This window comes from Bufo gargarizans, chromosome 2 (assembly GCF_014858855.1).
Source record: "Bufo gargarizans isolate SCDJY-AF-19 chromosome 2, ASM1485885v1, whole genome shotgun sequence".
Lineage (NCBI taxonomy): Eukaryota > Metazoa > Chordata > Amphibia > Anura > Bufonidae > Bufo > Bufo gargarizans.
Genome location: NC_058081.1, coordinates 31,352,257 through 31,372,626, shown reverse-complemented (window position 1 = coordinate 31,372,626; position 20,370 = coordinate 31,352,257). Strand labels below are relative to the sequence as shown.

Here is a 20,370-nt window from a genome sequence, read left to right as displayed (position 1 = left end):
AATTTGAAATCTCTGAAAAAGCGAGGTTGGAATACTTCATCTAACCATGTAGTGTGCTGTTCTGAGAAAACATGACAGCGCAACGCAAAGGAAATTTAGACCTGTATAGGTAAATACTCTACATTGCCATCTAGTGGTTGGAATGTCTACTGCAAAAAAATATATATATATTTTTAGCAATGTCTTTCTTTTTTTTTAAAGATTTGTTGGGATTAGAACTATCTCTGGCTGTGACCTTCAGTCCTTGCATGTTCGGCGCTCCTCGCTGAAGTTTCGTTTCTGTGTTATTTGTGATTCTGTATGGGTTAACTCCCCTGTGTTCCTATTAGGAGTTAATCCTCTCTGTCTGCTCCATGGGTGTGGCCTCTCTGCTGCACCCATGGAACCTGTATATAAGGCCCCATGCACTCGGCCGTGTTTCACAGCCGTGTGCGGGCCGTGGAACCGCGGCCTGGATCCCTCCTGAGAGCAGGAGCGCACGGCGTCACTGGTTGCTATGATGCCATGCGCTCCCTGCTGCCGCCGCAATACAGTAATACACTGGTATGACCTATACCAGTGTATTACTGTACTGTGCCGGCAGCAGGGAGCGCACGGCGTCATAGCAACCAGTGACGCCGTGCGCTCCTGCTCTCAGGAGGGATCCAGGCCGCGGTTCCACGGCCCGCACACGGCTGTGAAACACGGCCGTGTGCATGGGGCCTAAGGCTGAGGTTTCCGCAGTTCTGTGTCAGCTCTACTGGCGTGTGTTGTCTTCTCCTGCTCCTTGTTTGTACCCACTCTCCCATGCTGCTGACCCATGGGATCTGTGTCTGTCTGTGCTCTGTGGGTTTCCCTACTTGTTCATTGATGTCCTCTTATCTGTGTTTCTGTTATCTGTTCTGCCAGTTATATTTTAGTTACCTTGTGTGTATTCATGTCTCTGTTCAGCAAGCCCTTGCTGCACCTTTCTTTGCAGCAGAGTGCCATTGGTAAGGCCATGCAGTTTACTACTGGTGGAGCAAGTCCTTCTCTGCTCATTGTCACTCCTGTTTCCTTGCTATGTATTCCTGCTTGTGTTATTAGTTGCCCTGTTTGTATTTGCCATTCTATGTTATGTATGACTATGTGCCGTCGGTACCTTCTGGTACCTGTTGTCCATTCGTTCCTGCTGTCACTGTCTAGTTCACGCTCCAGAGTGGATCCTGGCAACTTCCTGCTGCAAAGCCTAACCCTACCATCTGGGGCCCTAGTGAATACCAGGAGTTGCTTAGTCACACCCCTCTGGAGTATTACTAGACAGTGGCGCAGTGGGGGTTTTCTCCCACTGTGCTGACGGTACATAGAGCTCATATTTTTGTCTGTGCTGCCTTCCCTGGTTTTTGTTTGTGCAATAAACTCTTGTGTGTCTGTACCTGATTTCCGTTTCTTTATTGCTTGACGACGCGGTGGTCTCTCCTCGGACCTCCTACTCGTGACAATACCCTATTATTCTTTAATTTTGGACTTCCATTAATGATTCAGAGTGAAGAGCACTCCTCATCTAAAGGCACCAGCTTATTGATGCATTACATGCATAGCCCATTAGTCATCATGTGATGCTTCACTGCTGAAGCTGAACATCTGCTCATAGGTTCTCTTGCAGATTGTAGCTAATCACCAGCAATGGAACATATAATGATTGGTTTATTTTGGGTGCATGTCACGGTGCGGTTCACTGTGACAACAACTGTGTAGGTTGGCTGCATGCCCTTTCGCGTACTGGCTGCAGGCGACTCCTGTGTATGCTAGTTGTTTGGGGAATCCAAGCTGGCTGTGGTGTCTTGTGTGAACTATGCCTGTGAGTGTGTGTACTCCCCGTGTCTCCATCTCAGTGCAGTTCTGGTCACTGTTGCCGTGTCGGCTGGCTGCAAGCTCCCCTTGCGTACTGGCTGCAGGCCGACTTCTGTGTATGTTGGTTGCTTGGGACTGCATGCTGGCTGCGGTGTTGTGTGTGAACTGTGGCCTGTGTTTGTGGCTTCTGTGTCTGCATCTCTGTGGTTCCTGTCTCCGGTGACATGCAGGCTGGCTGCGTACTCTTTGTGTACTGGCTTTGGGTGTTCCCATTTGTGCTGGATGCGGCCTTGTGTGTGAACAGGGTCTGTGTATGGATGCATTTCTGTTTGTGACACGGGTTGTTTGTGCTCTAGCGTATTGGCTGCGGTGGACTCCGTGTATGCTGGTTGCCAGGGGCAATGTACTGCAGCCTGTGTGTTCACTTCTCTGTTCACTGGCTCCACTCCCTGTTTGGTTCTGATGGGGTTAACATTCCCTGTTCTGTTCCTGGGTGTGGCTTATCCGGAGCCCTCGTTATGGCAGCTATATCTATCTGTGAGCTGTGGGGCATGTGGTCAGTCTGTCTTATGTTTTGTTGGGTGTTGCACCTTGATGCTCACTCAGGGGGTCAGTCTGTCCTGTGCATTACCGGGTGTAGCCCCTTGCTGCTGACCAGGGGGTTTTGCCATCTGCCCTTGTTTGTGGTATTGCCTGGTTATGCATTGGTGTTGTTGCTATGTCTGTTCTTCTGTACCTGTCCTGTGATGTGATGATTTTGTTATCCTTGTCCACGCCTTGCCTGTCCTTCTGTTCCTGTTATCTGTCTGGATCCACTCTGTTCCATGTCTAGCTTAGCAGTGCTCTAACTGCGTCTGATAGCCTGGCAGTGCCTACTGCTTATGATCCAGTCTATTCCATGTCTTGCCTACAGTGTCTTACTGCTTCTGTTCCTGTGTATGTCCTGCCTTCGTGAGAGGGCTTCTGGGTTTTCCCGGAGGGAGGATCACTAGTCTGTGTGCAGCTCTGCTTGAGAACGCCATGCTTCCATTCTACATGTCCAAGCATCTGCTTCTGTGCTGGTTGCCGTTTCTCTTGTTGTCTCATCCATGTTCTGTGAATGCTTGGGTCTGGTTCTAATATCTATTTCCGCTGGTGCTTGCACCAGCGTGGTTCTCTACAGGTAGCAGCCATGTGAACCGGGACCTTCCTGGAGGTGTGACCAGTGAGCCCTCAGCCCAGTTCATTCCCACCATCAGGGGCTCTGTGAATAACCCTCTAGGTTTTGCCTCTGGTCTGCCGGTGTACTTGGTTCTGTGGTAGTTCTACCACTATTGCTTATCTGCTGTACTGTCCTGTTCCTTTATTACATGTGTAATAAAGTACTCTGTTGGTTCCTGGTCTGTTTCTGCCTCTGTCCTGTTTGCAAGACCTGCCGAAGGTCTGCCTTGGGCCTCCGGCATGTGACAGAGCACCTTTTTATCAAAAAGTGGTGGTCTAAACAAAGTATCATATTCATGGATCAGAGAACAAAAACAAGCCAACACTGAGACTGTTCTTTGTCCTGTTCTTACCATATTCCTTCATTTCAAATTGCGTGGTATATTTTGTCAAGGTGTTCTCAAACTTTGCTGATATGGTCCACAGTCCAAAACTGTAAATAAGACAGAAAACATTTCTAATTATTTTCATCATTGTTATCATGAGGAACATAACATATTATCCTAAGGGGTTACTGTCCCCTACTTCCACCATTTTCTTTCCTACCTTACAAGATCTGTCAGTTTATGAGAATAGGAAATGATTCCAGTTTTTCTGTTTGGATAAAGTACATATTTTTCGACAATGACATTATTTGGAGTCTATGAAAAAAAGAGAGATTCTTAATTATACAGGGATAGTCTAGCTTAATGGTCTAGCACAGGAATGGGCAAACTGCGGCTCTCCAGCTGTTGTAAAACTACAAATCCCATCATGCCCAGTCTGCCTACAGCTATCAGCCTACAGCAGGGCATGATGGAATTTGTAGTTTTACAACAGCTGGAGAGCCGAAGTTTGCCCATCTCTGGTCTAGCATGGTGGCCGAGTATCGTGATATTTAGTACAAGTCTTCTTAATACTAATGTACCATTAGAAGACATTTTAAGGGGAAACCCTGGCTCTTCTAATATGTCCTAGATTATATATTGTGGGGACTCGCTCTTGTAGACAGGATTAACGGACGTAGTATAGAGGCAACAACAAGTTCTTTGGATCAAACAGTTCAGTGTTTTATTCACACTTTAGGCAAGTGACAAAACAAGCAGTCATATTCAAACAAAAAGTCACCTTGCGGTGTTGGTGGTAATTCACCCATGTGGCAATTCTGCCTCAAAGAGTCCTTGCTGATAGCAGCACCAACCTGTTTTCACACCAAACAGTTAGCAAGCCTTCATCCAGACACAAGGCTCACAGATTCCAACACAGAGACATGGCTTCAGAGCCAAGCTGCCTATTTAAGGACAGCCAGGTGCTGCCAAAACCCGGACCGGCATTTAAAATCCGGTCCGGTATTTGACCTCACCTGGCTGTAAATCTGCCCAGCAGCACACATGCTGGGAGGAAAATACCTGTTTTCCCAGACCAAACCTCTCACTATGTAACATAACCCCCCCCTTTGTTCAACACTGAGGGGGTGAACACACGCCAGACAGGGTATCCACGTTTCCCTGTAACGGGCCTGCCCTGTGTTCCACCGAAAACTTAAAGTTTTGTAGGGAGAGAAACCATCGGGTACCCAGGCATTTCTGTCCTTGGCCTGGCTTATCCACTTGAAAGGCGAGTGGTCAGTCACCAGGCGGAATTTTCTCCCCAATAAATAAAAGCAGAGAGATTCTAGTGTCCACTTGATAGCCAGGCACTCTCTCTCCACTATACTATACCGGGTCTCGGCTGTGGTGAGCTTACGGCTGAGGAAGACAATGGGATGCTCCTCCCCGTTGACTCCCTGAGACAGTACAGCACCGAGGCCTACTTTGGAGGCATCATTCTGTACTATAAACTCCCATTTGAAGTTGAGCGTCACCAAAACCGGGGACCCGCACAGGGTCAAAGTAGTGAAAGCCTCTTCTGCCCGATCATCCCAGCGAGTCCTGTTAAGGGCGCGGCTAGAGTAGCAAAGTGGGGAACAAACCTTATGTAATAGCCCACCATTCCCAGGAATTACTTTATTTGCCTAGTGGTGACAAGTCGGGGCCAATTCCGTATGGCCTCTATTTTGTTCACTTGGGGTTTGATGACTCCGCGCCCAATGACATACCCCAGGTACTTAGTCTCTTCTAACCTTATTGCACATTTCTTTGGGTTAGCGGTTAGGCCAGCTTTCCGAAGGGAGTCCACTACAGCCTGCACTTTGGGAAGGTGACTTTCCTAGTCGGTACTGTGGAGGACAATATCGTCCAGGTAAGCCGAAGCGTACCGACGATGTGGATGAAGCACAATGTCCATTAGTCGCTGAAAAGTGGTGGGGGCGCCATGCAGACCAAGGGGTAAGTCCTTATATTGATACAACCCCTTAGGCATGATGAAGGCAGTTTTCTATTTGGCAGCCTCAGTTAAGGGCACCTGCCAGTATCCTTTCGTGAGGTCCAAAACAGAAAAAATACTGGGCTTGTCCTAACCTCTTCATGAGCTCATCCACCCGGGGCATGGGATATGCATCGAATTTGGAAACCTCGTTAAAGTTTTGAAAATCGTTACAAAACCGCAACGTCCCGTCCGGCTTGGATATCAATACTATGGGACTGGCCCACTAACTTTTTGACTCCTCAATGACAACTAGCTGAAACATGAGCTGCACCTCCTCCGATATGGCTTGTCGCCGAGCCTCGGGCACCCAGTATGGTTTTAATCTGACTTTTGCCTGAGGCTCAGTGACAATGTCATGCTGGATTATGGAAGTGCATCCAGGGAGGTCCGAGAACACATCCGTGTTCCAACTAAAAAACTCCCTGGCCTCCTGAGTCTGTTTAGAGGAGAGGCTTTCAGCAATTTTTACTGTGGCAGCCGCCTCTCTTGCATCAGACAGAGGGGCCAGTACCTCTTCTCCTAGAAAACCCAGTCACGTGCTGTCTTCTGTACAGGTTTCCCTATCTTTCCACGGTTTGAGTAAATTCACATGGTAAACTTGATCCGGCTTTCACCGCCCTGGCTGATGTACCTTGTAGTTTACATCTCCAATTTTCTCGAGTACCTCCTAGGGCCCCTGCCACCTAGCCAGGAACTTACTGTCCACAGTCGGCACCAGAACCAAAACCCGATCACCCGGCCTAAAGATCCGGACCCGAGCCTGCCGATTATAGACCTGACTCTGGGCTCGCTGAGCTGTTTCCATATGCTCCCTAACAAAAGGCAACACTGCCCACCATCACACTTAGCAGGGTTGTCTCCCCCTCTTCCACCGAAGTGGCAGTCACCCATACCATTGGCCCTTTGGTCTCAGGTTCCCAGGGTTCTGGTCTCCCCCCTGAGCAAGGCCACTCTGCTAGGGTTACCCCTGTCTCATGGGTATCAGTCACTCTCATATAAGGCCACAGTGCCGGGAAGCACGGGAAGTCTCTCCCTATTATGAGTTCATAATGTAGATTTGTGGCGACAGCCATCTCGTGGGTCCATCTACCGGCCACCGTGGTTAGAGACACCAGCGTGGTGGGGTAGTCTTTTAAGTCTCCGTGGATGCACATCACCCCAACTTTACGGCCAGTATACTCAGTGGACCGCACCAGGGGAGCCCTTACTAGGTTCACCAGACAAACTGAGTCCAGCACAGCCTCCGCCGGAGTGTCTCCCACTTCCACCTGGCACAAATGATTTAGAGACTCTGGGGTACCTGTTGCACACAGCCTCCTGGCATATAGCGACTGATGGTAGCCATAGTTAGTGTCCATGGGCTCAACCCAATGGGGACAGTCAGCATTTACATGGCCAGGCTCCTGACACTGCCAGCAAACTATCAGAGCCAGGTTTTATCGGCTCAAATCTCCGGGCCTGGAGTGCAGATTTCCGGGGTTTGCCGACCCCCCCTCCGGACAGAACCCTCCTTTAGATTCCTCGTAGCTTCATAGCGTTCCACCAGGTCCACCATCTCAAGGGCATTGCCAGGAGACACCTGACATGGATGTGCTACTGTTATTTGGAAACCATACAGTATGATGCCATTAATTAGGCACTGTATGACAATATATTGAAAGGCAGAAACAGTCCAGCCCATCTGATAGGTTGCACAGAAGCAAGGAGGAAAAACTCAGAAATGCTGAAAAACAAAAGGGGAATCCAGCGTCCAATAAAACAGAGATGTTTATTAAAGCTGGAACAACAGAACAGAAAAGCATCTTCACTTATCATTTATACACACTGATCTTTATGAGTAAGGATCAGTGTGTAATGATCCAAAATGCATTGATGCTCTGCTGTCCAGTTTTGGGAACTTTATTAAAGATCTGCATTTTATTGGATGCTGGATTCCCTTTTTGTTCCTCACTGCATGACAATGTAAAGAGGTACCAACAATAGGCAATTTTCTGGGCACTGTGTAATGTCACATTGGCCTTGAACCTGGCATCTTCCCAATTATGTCTGGTGCTGACACTGGCCACTATCCTAAATAGCTAAAACTGTTCTGTACAAGGTGAATACGATTCTCCCATATAACGCTCTCTACTAAAGCAATACTGCCTCGGACTGTATGGCAAGTTAATTTCTGAATGAACTAATCATGACTTGTACATAACACTAATATCTTATATTGTGGAGAAGAATGGAGTCTTACCAGGAATTCAGTGATCACTCGCTTGCTCACTGGTTTTAGTTCTGGGTTCACAGTGAAAATCCTGAATAGAACTTCATAAGAAAGAAATATAAGAAGGATTCGTTATATAGGTTTTGACAAGTTATTATGCATTTACAGAGATAGCATGCCCAGGTTAGAGGAGTAACTTTAAGCTCCTGGGTCCTCATCTATCATGTTTGACCAGAGCTTTTCTGTGATGGCGACTTTCACACCTCCTATAGCTACACACCTGCTTCTGGTTTAAAGTTGCTTTGAACTTTGGTGCCATTGTCCTAGGCAGAGTTGGTCATAGACTTCCAAGAATAGATGCCAGTCACATTGTTGAATCTCTGCCCAACCAAGAACTCCATCCACAGGATAACAATCTTAAAGATGTTGTCCAATAGAGCAAAATTTCTTCAGAGTGTTCAGAAAGGAATGAAAAAAGTCCCACACCACTTCTGTTCCAATGTTTACCAGATCCCCTCTGGTCTCTACTTCCTGTTATGAGCTCAGCATGCAGGTAACAGTGGGCAGTGACTGCTCAGCCAGTCCGTGATCAGGAAGTGGCGGTAAGCAGTAATGGGAATACTGGCCGCAAAAAAAATTGTTCTCAATTGCTCATGAAAATACATAAAATAGCATTAAAAATAGTCCAATGTTTCTCAATAGAAAACAACATACTAATTGCACTACTTTATGCAAAATATACAAGATGTGTTTTCATAATGACCATCATGTGATATTTCCACACTATAATTATATTACAGGCTTTATTGATAAATGTCTTTCAAGACACATGACCAGCATTATGCAATCAGAAATGACTCATCTATGATCATATGGTCCCACTGAACCAAGCAAGGACCAGCTTTATTTCATTCCTAAAAATTAGAAATTACTTCAGTAACATATAACCCTTAAAATACAATATACTTTATTTTATCTTCTAAAAAGCTACTTCAATGTACTTCAATAGATGCTAAATGATGATAGAGGTACATACAGTCCTGATCGAAAGTTTAAGACCACTTGAAAAATGGCAAAAAAAATCATATTTAGCATGACTGGATCTTAACAAGGTTCCAAGTAGAGCTTCAACATGCAACAAGAAGAAATGGGAGTGAGACAAAACATTTTTTGAGCATTCAATTTAATGAAAACAACAAATAAACTGAAACAGGCTGTTTTTCAGCTGATCAAAAGTTTAGGACCACACCTCCAAAAAAAAACGAAACCCCCCTAAAACTGAAATCCAACATCCAAACATGAACTCAGTAATGAGTAGCTCCGCCGTTATTGTTTATCACTTCAAAAATTCGTTTCGACATGCTTGATGCAAGCGTTTCCATGAGGTGAGTGGGAACATTTCTCCAAGTGGTGAAGACGGCCGCACAAAGGCCATCTACTGTCTGGAACTGTTGTCCATTTTTGTAAACTTCCCTTGCCATCCATCCCCAAAGATTCTCAATTGGATTTAGACCAGGGGAACACTCAGGATGGGCCAAAAGAGTGATGTTATTCGCCTGGAAGAAGTCCCTTGTCCTGCGGGCATTGTGTACTGTAGCATTGTCCTGTTGAAAAACCCAGTCCGTTACCACACAGATGAGGGCCCTCAGTCATGAGGAATGCTCTTCAACATTTGGACATAGCCAGCGGCCGTTTTACGCCCCTGCACTTCCTGAATCTCCATTGTTCCATTAAAGGAAAAAGCACCCAGACCATTATAACGCCCTCTCCACTGTGGCGCATAGAAAACATCTCAGGTGGGATCTGCTTGTCATGCCAGTAACGTTGGAAACCATCAGGACCATAAAGGTTACATTTTTTCTCATCAGAGAATAAAACTTTCTTCCACCTTTGAATGTCCCATGTTTGGTGCTCTCTTGCAAAGTCCAAATGAGCAGTTCTGTGGCATTCAAGGAGACAAGGTCTTTGAAGACATTTTTTGTTTTTGAAGCCCTTCAGTCTCAGATGCCGTCTGATGATTATGGGGCTGTAGTCAGCACCAGTAAGGGCCTTAATTTGGGTCGAGGATCGTCCAGTGTCTTGACGGACAGCCAATTGGATCCTCCGGCTCAGTGCTGATGAAATTTTTTTGGGTCTTCCACTTGACTTTTTTGTTGCATAACCCTCAGAATCATTTAAGAAATTCCAAATGACTGTCTTACTGCGTCCGACCTCAGCAGCGATGGTGCGCTGTGAGAGACCAAGCTTATGCAGTTCAACAACCCGACCACATTCAAAAAGGGAGAGTTTTTTTGCCTTTGCCATCGCAACATGTGACTATCTGACAAATCTTTGCACAGATTTGGCCTTTTAAAGGCACGTGGTCCTAAAATTTGGATCAGCTGAAAAACAGCCTGTTTCAGTTTAATCGTTATTTTCAATCAATTGAATGCTCAAAAAATGTTTTGTCTCACTTTCATTTCTTCTTGTTGCATGTTGAAGCTCTACTTGGAACCATTTTTCAAGTGGTCTTAAACTTTTGATCAGGACTGTATCTAGGTATAGGGTGGGGAATACTTTCTCCAAAGTTACCCTATGATTAGACTCAGCCCAGAGACGACACCTGATGGTGGGGACTCTCTGTCCTCGTGCCTGGGCTATAACACCCTAGATGGCCCTAATGGGTCCTCGTACCCATATTACACCCTCCAGAACAGCAAAAGAAATGGAGCTAGAAGTGCCAGTAAATAAAGATAATAAATATTTTATTGCAGCATAACAAAGCGTAAAAATTACATACAGGAGATGCAGTGAAACAAGGAACAAAAAAAGGGGGGGAGCAGGGAAGGAAAAAACAGCGCCACCCTGAAAGACACACTCTGGTCATAAATATTGGAATATATGTAAGGTCAGCGTAATGTGTATATAGGCAGTGATGATAACCTATCCGCAGACAAACAGTATATACATAATATGGAGGGAGTCACAGATCGACTGCAAAGCCCAAGCCGGACATAAATGCAAAAAAACGGCCATGCAAGAAAGTAAGAATCCAAATGGAAAAAGGCCGGGGAGTAAAAAGACAGATGTGACTCACCAGGGACTGGCCAGGAGTGAAACAGTCAGGATGGCGCTACCCCCTTAGGATATACACCCTTACTGACCCTGGACAGGTCAGCATACCCCAACGCGTTTCCCCCAGACTATGGGTTCCTCAGGGGGGTCAATAAAATGGGTGGATCACATTTAAACACAAAAAACTAAAAGTAATACGATAAAGAAATATATATATATATATATATATATATATATATATACAGTTACATAGGCGTATGGATAAAAAAATAAGAAAAAATAGAGGTGAAGAAGGATCATCCAGATATAAACTGAGCGGTCAATTCAGATGAAAGAGACTAATCAGCATACAGTCATATCTAATGCGGTTAATATGTCCTAAAGATGACAATGTACCAGTCCCACAAAGGTCCAATGGGCAGGCGGGGCTTATCACAAATATGGAAAATAGCCAGTTGTCAAATGGTGAATACGAGGACCCATTAGGGCCATCTAGGGTGTTATAGCCCAGGCACGAGGACAGAGAGTCCCCACCATCAGGGGTCGTCTCTGGGTTGAGTCTAATCATAGGGTAACGTTAGGGAAAGTTTTCCCCACCCTATACCTAGATATGTACCTCTATCATCATTTAGCATCTATTGAAGTACATGGCACACATTAGATGGGTTTTGACCATCACTTTAGTTATATTGGGACATTGCTTTTTTAGAAGATAAAATAAAGTAGATTGTATTTTAAGGGTTATATTTTTTTGCTGGAAATTTGTCATCGCCTTAATACCATCCCTACAGTGAAGCATGAAGGTGGCAGAATCATGATGCTGTGGGGTGTTTTTCAGTGGGGCAGGGAGACTGGGCAGGATTAGGGGAACGCTGAAGGGAGCAAAGTTCACAGATATTCTTAATGAAAATCTGATCCAGAGTGCTCTGGACCTCAGACTAGACTGAAGGTTCACTTTCCAACAATTCAAAAGATACAAACAAGAAGTGTTCACTCACTGACTGTGCTTGTTACTTCATCATGTGAGCAAATCTTGTGGCATCATACTCAAGATGACTGGAGACTAGAGTTGATGACTGTAAAGTTCGGGTTCGTACCAAACTTTAGGTTTTTTGGCACCCGGACCCGAACCCGAACATTTACATAAAAGTTCAGGTTCGGGTTCGGTGTTCAGCGATTTATATGGCGCTTTTTCAAAGGCTGCAAAGCAGCCAGTCAACAAGCGTCATACTACTTGCCCCAAAAGGCCATCACAGCCATGCCTACTATTGGCATGGCTGTGATTGGCCAACTGCAGCATGTGACCCAGCCTCTATTTAAGCTGTAGTCACGTAGCGCCGCCCGTCACTCTGCTCGGATTAGTGTAGGGATAGGCTGCAGCTGCTGTGAGGGAGAGATCAGGGAGGAATCTTATCAAGAACTGCTTCTTTACTCAGCGATCTACAGCAAATGTGTTTTGTGGGTGCAGTGCACAATTGTTTTAAGCCTGCCCTGAGCCAACTACTACTGAAAACAAACTTTTTTTCCTTCAGTTAGTCAATATCAATACATAATCGGCAGCCATTTTATGCAACGATAGTGCACCAGCACAGGCTATCTGCAAGTCCAGAAATACTGCTTTAAGACACTGGGGTTAAAAAAAAAACTTTGTTTCATATAGTGCACATCTAGGATTATCGCTGCATAAGTGACTGTGAAATTTAGGCCACAAATACGGCTTTTTGCTTACTGGGGTTAAAAAACCCTCTGTTATACTGCACATCTGGGATTAGAGGTGCATAAGTTACTGTGAAATTTAGGCCAGAAATACGGCTTTCTCATACTGGGGTGAAAAAAAAACGTGTTTCATATAGTGCACATCTAGGATTATAGGTGCATAAGTGAGTGTCACATTTAGGCCAGAAATACAGCTTTGGCATACTGGGGCATACCGGGTGAAACAAACCCCTCTGTTTCATATACTGCACATCTGGGATTAGAGGTGCATAAGTTACTGTGAAATTTAGGCCACAAATACAGCTTTTGCTTACTAATGACGGGAAACTTTGATTTATTTATTTTTATTATTATTATTATTTAGCACAAAGCCACAACATAGCAAACGTGAAAAAAGTGAAAGGGTCTAAAGACTTTCCAAATGCACCCATCCAGAGTACGTCTCTTTCAGGGATGACCTTCTGTTGATTTCATCAACAGACACATTTGGTGCATCACGAAACGAAAAATCTGACAAAGACGACCCAGGACTGTTGAGCAGCTAGAATCCTATATCAGACAAGAATGGGACAAAATTCCTCTCCCAAAACTCCAGCAATTGGTCTCCTCACTTCCCAGATGTTTAAAGGCTGCTGGTAAGAGAGGATGCTACACAATGGTAGACATGGCCCTGCCACAACTTATTTCAGATGTCTTGTTGCCACCCAGTTCTAAATTAGTTCATTTTTTGATGAAATGGTAACATGTCTGACTTTCAATATCTGATATGTGTTCTATGATTTATTGCAAATACAATATGAGTCTATGAGATCTGTATATAATTGCACTCTGGTGTTATGTACATTTTACACAGCAACGACAACGTCTCAGCTTTTTGTGCCACTGGGGTTGTAATTATGTAACAACACTACCTTTAGATCCTGGGGTGTAGATGGGTTTGTCCGTCTGTATGAATAGATATCCACTTTGAAAGTTCACAAGGACAACTTTCTCCAGAGAGCAAGTAGCAGACTTTACAGTGACGTACACAAACTGTTTCTTATTTGTGTATTTTTCTAAATTATTTGAGGGGATCTGAAAAAAATATAAATCATAATGGACACCAACAGAGGCTGAAAGGAGGGAAAGGGCAACAACACTTACTCAGATTTATTAACCAACATATACAGGTTACAATGAGTGTTTATTTTTTCTAGAAATTCTGAAAATCAAGCCCATTGATTTCATTGAGAACTGTGTAATACCTCATTACTCCTGTGGTGGTGCTGCAGTGGCGTTTAATACTTCCTATCCATCTATATGAGCTGTGATGGCTAACCTCTGACACTACAGCTGTGGTAAAACTACAACTCCCAAGATGTCCATAGAACTGAATGAAGCATGCTGGGAGTTGAAGTTTCACCACAGCTGGAGTGCGGGAGGTTAGCCATCACTGATCTAGAGTGTTCATCAGCAATGGGTCTCATTAACCAAAGCAATAAAGACAGGTGCACTCTGCGGTCTTACTAAACCCTCAAACTGATTTTAAAATTGAGAGATTAGCCAACATGTCCTACGGTGTAGGACATGTCTGAGGCCGAGCACCGCGCCAAGGTTTCTCAAGTAGGACATGTTGGCTAATCTCTCAATTTTAAAATCAGTTTGAAGGTTTAGTAAGACCGCAGAGTGCACCTGTCTTTGTTATTATTTTGTTATATTGCTATATTGATTATCAAATCCATATAAATGCTATCTTGTGTAGGGTGTCTATTGTGGTACTTGTGGTTTGCTGCGGGCATCCTCCACTGTATGCATTTTTGCTGGGGATCGCCATTAGCAATGGGCCACAAGTGCAGGATTTGCTCCCCTTTATATATATGCACAACTGCATGTGGGTGTTGCCGATTTTCGTGTAAAAAAAAAAAAGAATGTAGAAAATAACGAATATACGAATTTGCGAATATATGACGAATATTCTACAAAATATTCGCAAAATATCACGAATTCCAATAGGACTCCTGCCACTCATCACTAGTTAACAGTAATGACAGACTCACTCACTGCTGACTGAGGCTGGACATGCTGCTGACTGAGCCTTTAGGAATATTTGCTTTACTGCTTGCTGTGCATTTCTTTTCCTTATCCATATACATGTATGTACATAATGTGCCAGCCCCACTCACTATGCGGTGCTGAGACAATGGATGGAGCGGACTGCGGCGGTGAGCCTGCCCCATACACAGAAGGTGCTGTGACGATCTCACCATCGTAAAGTGTCTGTCCCTGTGTGTGTGTCTCTCCCTGTGTGTGTCACCATCACCATGCCCACAGTGTTCCTATGTCTTCACACAGCTGCATCAGGACGTTCTGTCCGGGGCAAGAAGAAGGAAGAAGAGGTAGCGCCACCAGCATGGAGTCCTGTGGGGGACGCACACTAAGGATGTAGGTAACACTACCGCATGATCTACTTTAGTGTTATCTGTGGTTTTACATAGGACTGCAGGCAATACTACCACATTATCAGCTCTAGTGTTATCTGTGGTTTTACATAGGAGTGCAGGAAACACTACCACATTATCAGCACTAGTGTTATCTGTGGCTTTACATAGGACTGCAAGTAACACTACCAAATTATTAGCACTAGTGTTATCTGTGGTTTTACATAGGACTGCAAGTAACACTACTTCATTTTCTGTACTCAGATAGCCATCACATTGTTATCTGTGGTTTTACATAGGACTGCAGGTGATATCTACTACATTATCTGTACTCAGAGAGTTATCACTATGTAAGGGGGCCCACTGATACTTTATCGCCAAAGGGCCCACATGAGCTGGCCCTGCTTTTGGTGCAGGTAAAATTGAAGCTCAGTATGCTAGAACCTGGTCCTTCACCATGAACTCAAGAGGGTATTTTTGGTGATTATTTTGAATAGTCAATTATTTCTAGAGCTACCCACATTATTTCGATTGAGCCAGAATATGGAAGTCAAAGTCATAGACAGAAGATGAACTAGAAAATGATTGCGGCATCTGACCTTAAAGGGAACCTGTCACTTCAAAAACGCATATAAAACCGCCAACATGACCTTATAGTAGCCCCCAGTCTGTTATTAATCATGTGTTTGATCCAAAAATCTGATGTTCCATACATGACAAAAACAATGTTTTAAGCGCCATGATCGCTATCTTGCCGGTCAGCCTGAAGTCAAGGGGGCAGCAGCTTCCATTCTTCAAGCCAAGATAAGAAAGCCCCATAACCGTCCCCTCTTGTGTGTGATTGACATCCTGAAGTGAAGCCTGGGATCACGTTAGTCTCACGCATGCGAGGTGTGCTGATGAAACCTGGCTAACTGCCGGAGCCGGAGAACGCGATCCCAGGCCTCACTGCAGCATGTCAATCACACACAGGAGGGGACGGTTATGGGGCGTGCTTATCTTGACTTGAAGAAAGGAGGCCGCTGCCCCCTTGACTTCAGGCTGACCGGCAAGATAGCGATCATGGCGCTTAAAAAAATTTTTTTGTCATGTATGGAACATCAGATTACCGGATCAAACACATGATTAATAACAGACTGGGGGCTACTATAAGGTAATGTTGGTGGTTTTATATGCATTTTTCAGATGACAGGTTCCCTTTAACATTAAGGTCTATTAAAAAAATAAAATCTTACTTACCTCATCCATTTGATTGCAAAAATGTCCACCGCCGCCATCTTGATTGAAGATCCAGCTCAAAATGGTGCTTGGCACGCGGTGAATCACAGCAGCCAGAGTTGTGACTCCATACGTCACCACAAACGAGATTTAGTGCGGGATCTTCAATCAAGATGGCAGCGGCGGTGATTCGCGCTCAAACGGATGAGGTGAGTATGAGTTTTTTTTACCTTATTTCAAGGAAAATTGATTCGCAACAACAAAGCACAAGGAAATTCGGCTTTGCGGCAAATCGAATTTTCCCTAAATATCAGATCGAAGTCCACTTCGGACAATTTGATTCACTCAGCACTAGTTATAATTACACAGCGGAAAGAAAAAGTAAGAGATGTGCCACCGAGAAATGACTGGACAACAAGAGACATTGCAATCTTACCGTCAACTTAACATCTCCAAAGTACCGGTTATTGCTATTTACAGAGACTTTGCTCAAAACTAAAATAGACTTCTTCAGGGGAAAGTCGTAGACTATGATTTCAGCATCCAGCGCAGAACCGTGTCCATCTACTATAATGGTCTCTTCACTGTCCACACGCAGCACGTTGGGTGTTATCAGGCTGCATCTGGTAGAAGTAACACATGAAAAGAAAAGGTCAATATTTTCAATCTGATACCAAATGTGCCTCTTCCCCGCATATTTCGCGGCTGCTAAGCATCCAATAAATGTGCAGGTAAGTACTGCCATCACTGTAATACCAGTAGCCATGTTGGCTGCTGGCATTACAGTGATTGGCTGGCCCGAAAGCGTCATCGTGTGCTATATAGCACCCGATGACGCGGGTTCGGCTCATTGCGAGTCAGGAAGAGCTGCACTTTGGAAGGGACAGATAGTGTAGGGAGATTGTGATCGCAATATATTCAATTTTAAAATGTTTAAAAGTCCCAAAAGTCCTTTTACGGGCTATTGTGTGTGGTGGCAACAATTTAATTGTGCAAAGTTGTACTCAATTTTTTTTTATCATTTTTAAAATATCGATTATTTTGCTATTTAGAAGGTGTCTGCAGTGACTTGTGACATCTGTGCAGCAATACCTTCTGTGTGTCAGGGGCAGAGATAGGAAGAATATTAGTGAAAATAATAATTTTTTCCCATAATCCACAATTTTGCTGTCAACGGTGTAATCCATGAATTGTGTGATCTGCGTTTCAATACCTTGTGTGGTTGTCACAATTGCGAGTGACGTCTTTTAGAAATGTATTTATTATTTAAAAAAAATATATATATATATATAAAAAAATATAAAAAATAACAATGAAGATAATTGAAAATAAATATAAAAATTAAAATGATGATAAATAAAATTAAATAAAAAAATATTATAAAAATTAAATAAATAAAAAAATTTATTAAAATTTATTGATTCCCCTGGTACTCAAATTTTATCATTCCCCCTGTATTTTGGGTCCCGTTTTTTGTATCAAGGCCACCACTTTTAACATCATTTTTAACATAATTATTATTATCATTGTATCTATAATATTTATGATGATATTATTTTTATTAAGATTATTCATATTAATATTTCCCTAATTGCGAAGAAAATTCTTATTACTATATGGATGCCCAGTTTGATTCGATTAGATTATATCGTATCATTCTGACAATGTCCTTTACATTCATGTGATTATTATATTGTCTATCACCCTCGCTGATGAATTATATAAGTCTATTTGTTTTTTATTTTATTTTATTTATTCATGTTTTGCCCTTTTAGTACTACTATATCTCATACTACTATATTTTTTAGACTTGAAAAAGGAGTACCCTCACTCCGAAACGCGTTGTCACCTGAATAATAAATACCTTTCTAAAAGACGTCACTCGCAATTGTGGTTTTGCGCCAAGAGGTATCATATTGTGTATGACCCCAGTACACAGCTTTTTACAGTACTCTACATCACTCCTTTGGAGTGCTGGCAACTCCAAGAAGGACTGAGAAGATACCGGCAGCACAACCCCCCCCCCCACCCCCCGCCTTCGCGAGTGTTGTACTGACGCATGCACAACACCAGAAGGTGAGTATAACAATTGACACAGCATACTCTCTAAATCTGGTACCCATAACTTAATATCCTATGAGCGCCTTGTTTCCCATTTCTTTTGCCAAATTTGTTGTGTGGTTGTCAGGCCTAGATATAGGGGAAAAAAAATACAGAAAACAATTTTTCTCCCATAATCTATCCACATTTTTGCTGTAAACGGTGTAATCCGTGAATTGTGTGATCTGGCCTGCTGCCAGTGCACCCGGAAAAAAATAATAATCCACTGTACCCAGCTTTATGTCCAACTTAGCTGGGCGGCGCAGGACAACACTGTTCAAGTTGGACCAGTGCAAACAGTTGGTCGGTTGGATTGCTGAAGATAATGCTTCCAGTCGGTTAAGCACCACCCTCTATTTCACCAAGTCCAGTCTTTGTAGCCAAGAGTCTGGTCAACCGAATCCTCTCTCTGATCATCCTTTCTCACACCATGGACAGGCTTGCCAAATGAATGATCCCAAACTCGGATATTCTGAGGAGCTCTTTCCAGCGCCACTATTACATTTGGCCCTCGCGCCCAGCACGCTTGAAGAGGGACCTGAGATATTGTGCCCTGATTCCCAACCTCTTGAGCCTTCACAGTCTCAAGAAGTTGACGGTGGTGAACGGGAATCATTCGTTCACAAGGTGGATGATGATGAGACACAGTTACCAATCACTGAGGTTGTAATTAGGTCAAGTCAGGAGGATGAGCAGAGTGAGGAAGTGGAAGAGGAGGTGGTTGACGATAAGGTCACTGACCCAACATGGGAAGGTGAAAAGCCAAGCGAGGACTGCAGTACAGAGGGGGAGGGATCTGCAGCACCAATACAGGCTGGAAGAGGCAGTGGGGTTGCAAAAGGGAGAACCACACCAAACAGGCCCGCAACAGTTATACCGAGCACCCCCATGCGTAAATCTACCTTGGCAAGGGGTAGGTGTTCCGAAGTATAGTGCTTCTTTGAGGAAAGTTCAGAGGACAAAAGTGGTAGTTTGCAACCTGTGCCGTGCCAAAATGAGCCGGGGCGTGAACACTAGCAACCTCACCACCAGCATGATCCGCCACATGGCATCCAATCTTTGTAAGCAATCTGTGTGTCAAGGAACCATGAACCAGACGTACAACAAGAGATAAGAGGAAATAAGAAGGCTTTATTGAAAATAAAGCTGTAAGGCAAAAGTCCAAGCGGATGGCTAAACCGAAGCAGGGTCTTGCGAAGCCAGAAGTCGGGAACCAGAAGGGTAGTCAGACGAAGCCAGGATCAGGAACCAGCAGGGTAGTCAGACGAGGCCTGGATCAGGAACCAGCAGGGTAGTCAGATGAAGCCAGGATCAGGAACCAGAAGGGTAGTCAGACGAAGCCAGGATCAGGAACCAGAAGCAGCAGCAGTCTTAGAAGCATGTGAACACAGGAGGACCAAGCAGGGAACTGAAGCCACAGACCTCCTATATATATGAGCTAGGCATCCAGCTCCTCCCAGTGGGAAGGAGAAGCCGCAGGGTGGGAGGCTACAAGAAACCCAGAAACCAAGATGGCCGCCAGCACATGTCAAACGAAGGAGGACAGCAAGAAGGTAAGACCATGACAGTACCTCCCCCTCAAGGGCCCCTCCTCCGCGGAGTAAAGAACGGTTTCTGAGGGAAGCGTGCGTGGAAGGCTCGGAGCAAGGCAGGAGCATGGACATCTGCGGAGGGAACCCAGGAACGCTCCTCTGGACCATAAATACGCCAATGGACCAAAAACTGCACCCGACCGCGGACCAGGCGTGAGTCCAGGATATTGCTCACCTCATACTCCTCACGATTGCCCACTTGGACCGGACGAGGCCGAGGAACCGAGGAAGTGAAACGATTACACACCAGTGGCTTCAACAGGGAGACATGAAACACGTTGGAGATCCGCATGCCAGGAGGAAGCGCGAGGGCATAGGCTACCGGGTTTACCCTGCGAAGCACTCGGAAGGGACCAACAAAGCGAGGCGCCAGCTTGGGAGTGGGCACTCGAAGGTTGAGGTTGCGGGTGGACAACCATACGCGGTCTCCGACCTGATAGAAAGGAGCGGGCGCTCGTCTGCGATCAGCCTGGAGTCTCTGGCGCTGCGCAGAGACCTCAAGGGACCTCTGGATCTGTACCCAAGAAGCACGTAGGACGGAAAGGTGATCCTCCACAGCCGGAATATCCTGGGGAGAGAATACCTCCGGTAACACGGCAGGTTGAAACCCATAATTGGCCATGAAGGGAGACGTCCCAGAGGAAGAGTTCACCGCCGTGTTCCTGGCAAACTCAGCCCAAGGCAGGAGGTCAACCCAATTGTCTTG

General features: G+C 44.8%; 1 protein-coding gene across 1 annotated transcript in view; it reads right to left on the bottom strand.

Moving 5' to 3' along the window:
• LOC122925556 (venom factor-like) overlaps nt 1–20,370 on the bottom strand; it is a 482,939-nt gene that overhangs the window by 421,483 nt on the left and 41,086 nt on the right. The window contains exons 2-6 of the mRNA XM_044276914.1: nt 16,409–16,595; nt 13,249–13,411; nt 7,598–7,668; nt 3,559–3,653; nt 3,366–3,445 (exon numbers count right to left, since the gene is read on the bottom strand). Coding sequence (XP_044132849.1) covers nt 3,366–3,445; nt 3,559–3,653; nt 7,598–7,668; nt 13,249–13,411; nt 16,409–16,595 — 596 coding nt within the window. The remainder of the gene's footprint in view (nt 1–3,365; nt 3,446–3,558; nt 3,654–7,597; nt 7,669–13,248; nt 13,412–16,408; nt 16,596–20,370) is intronic.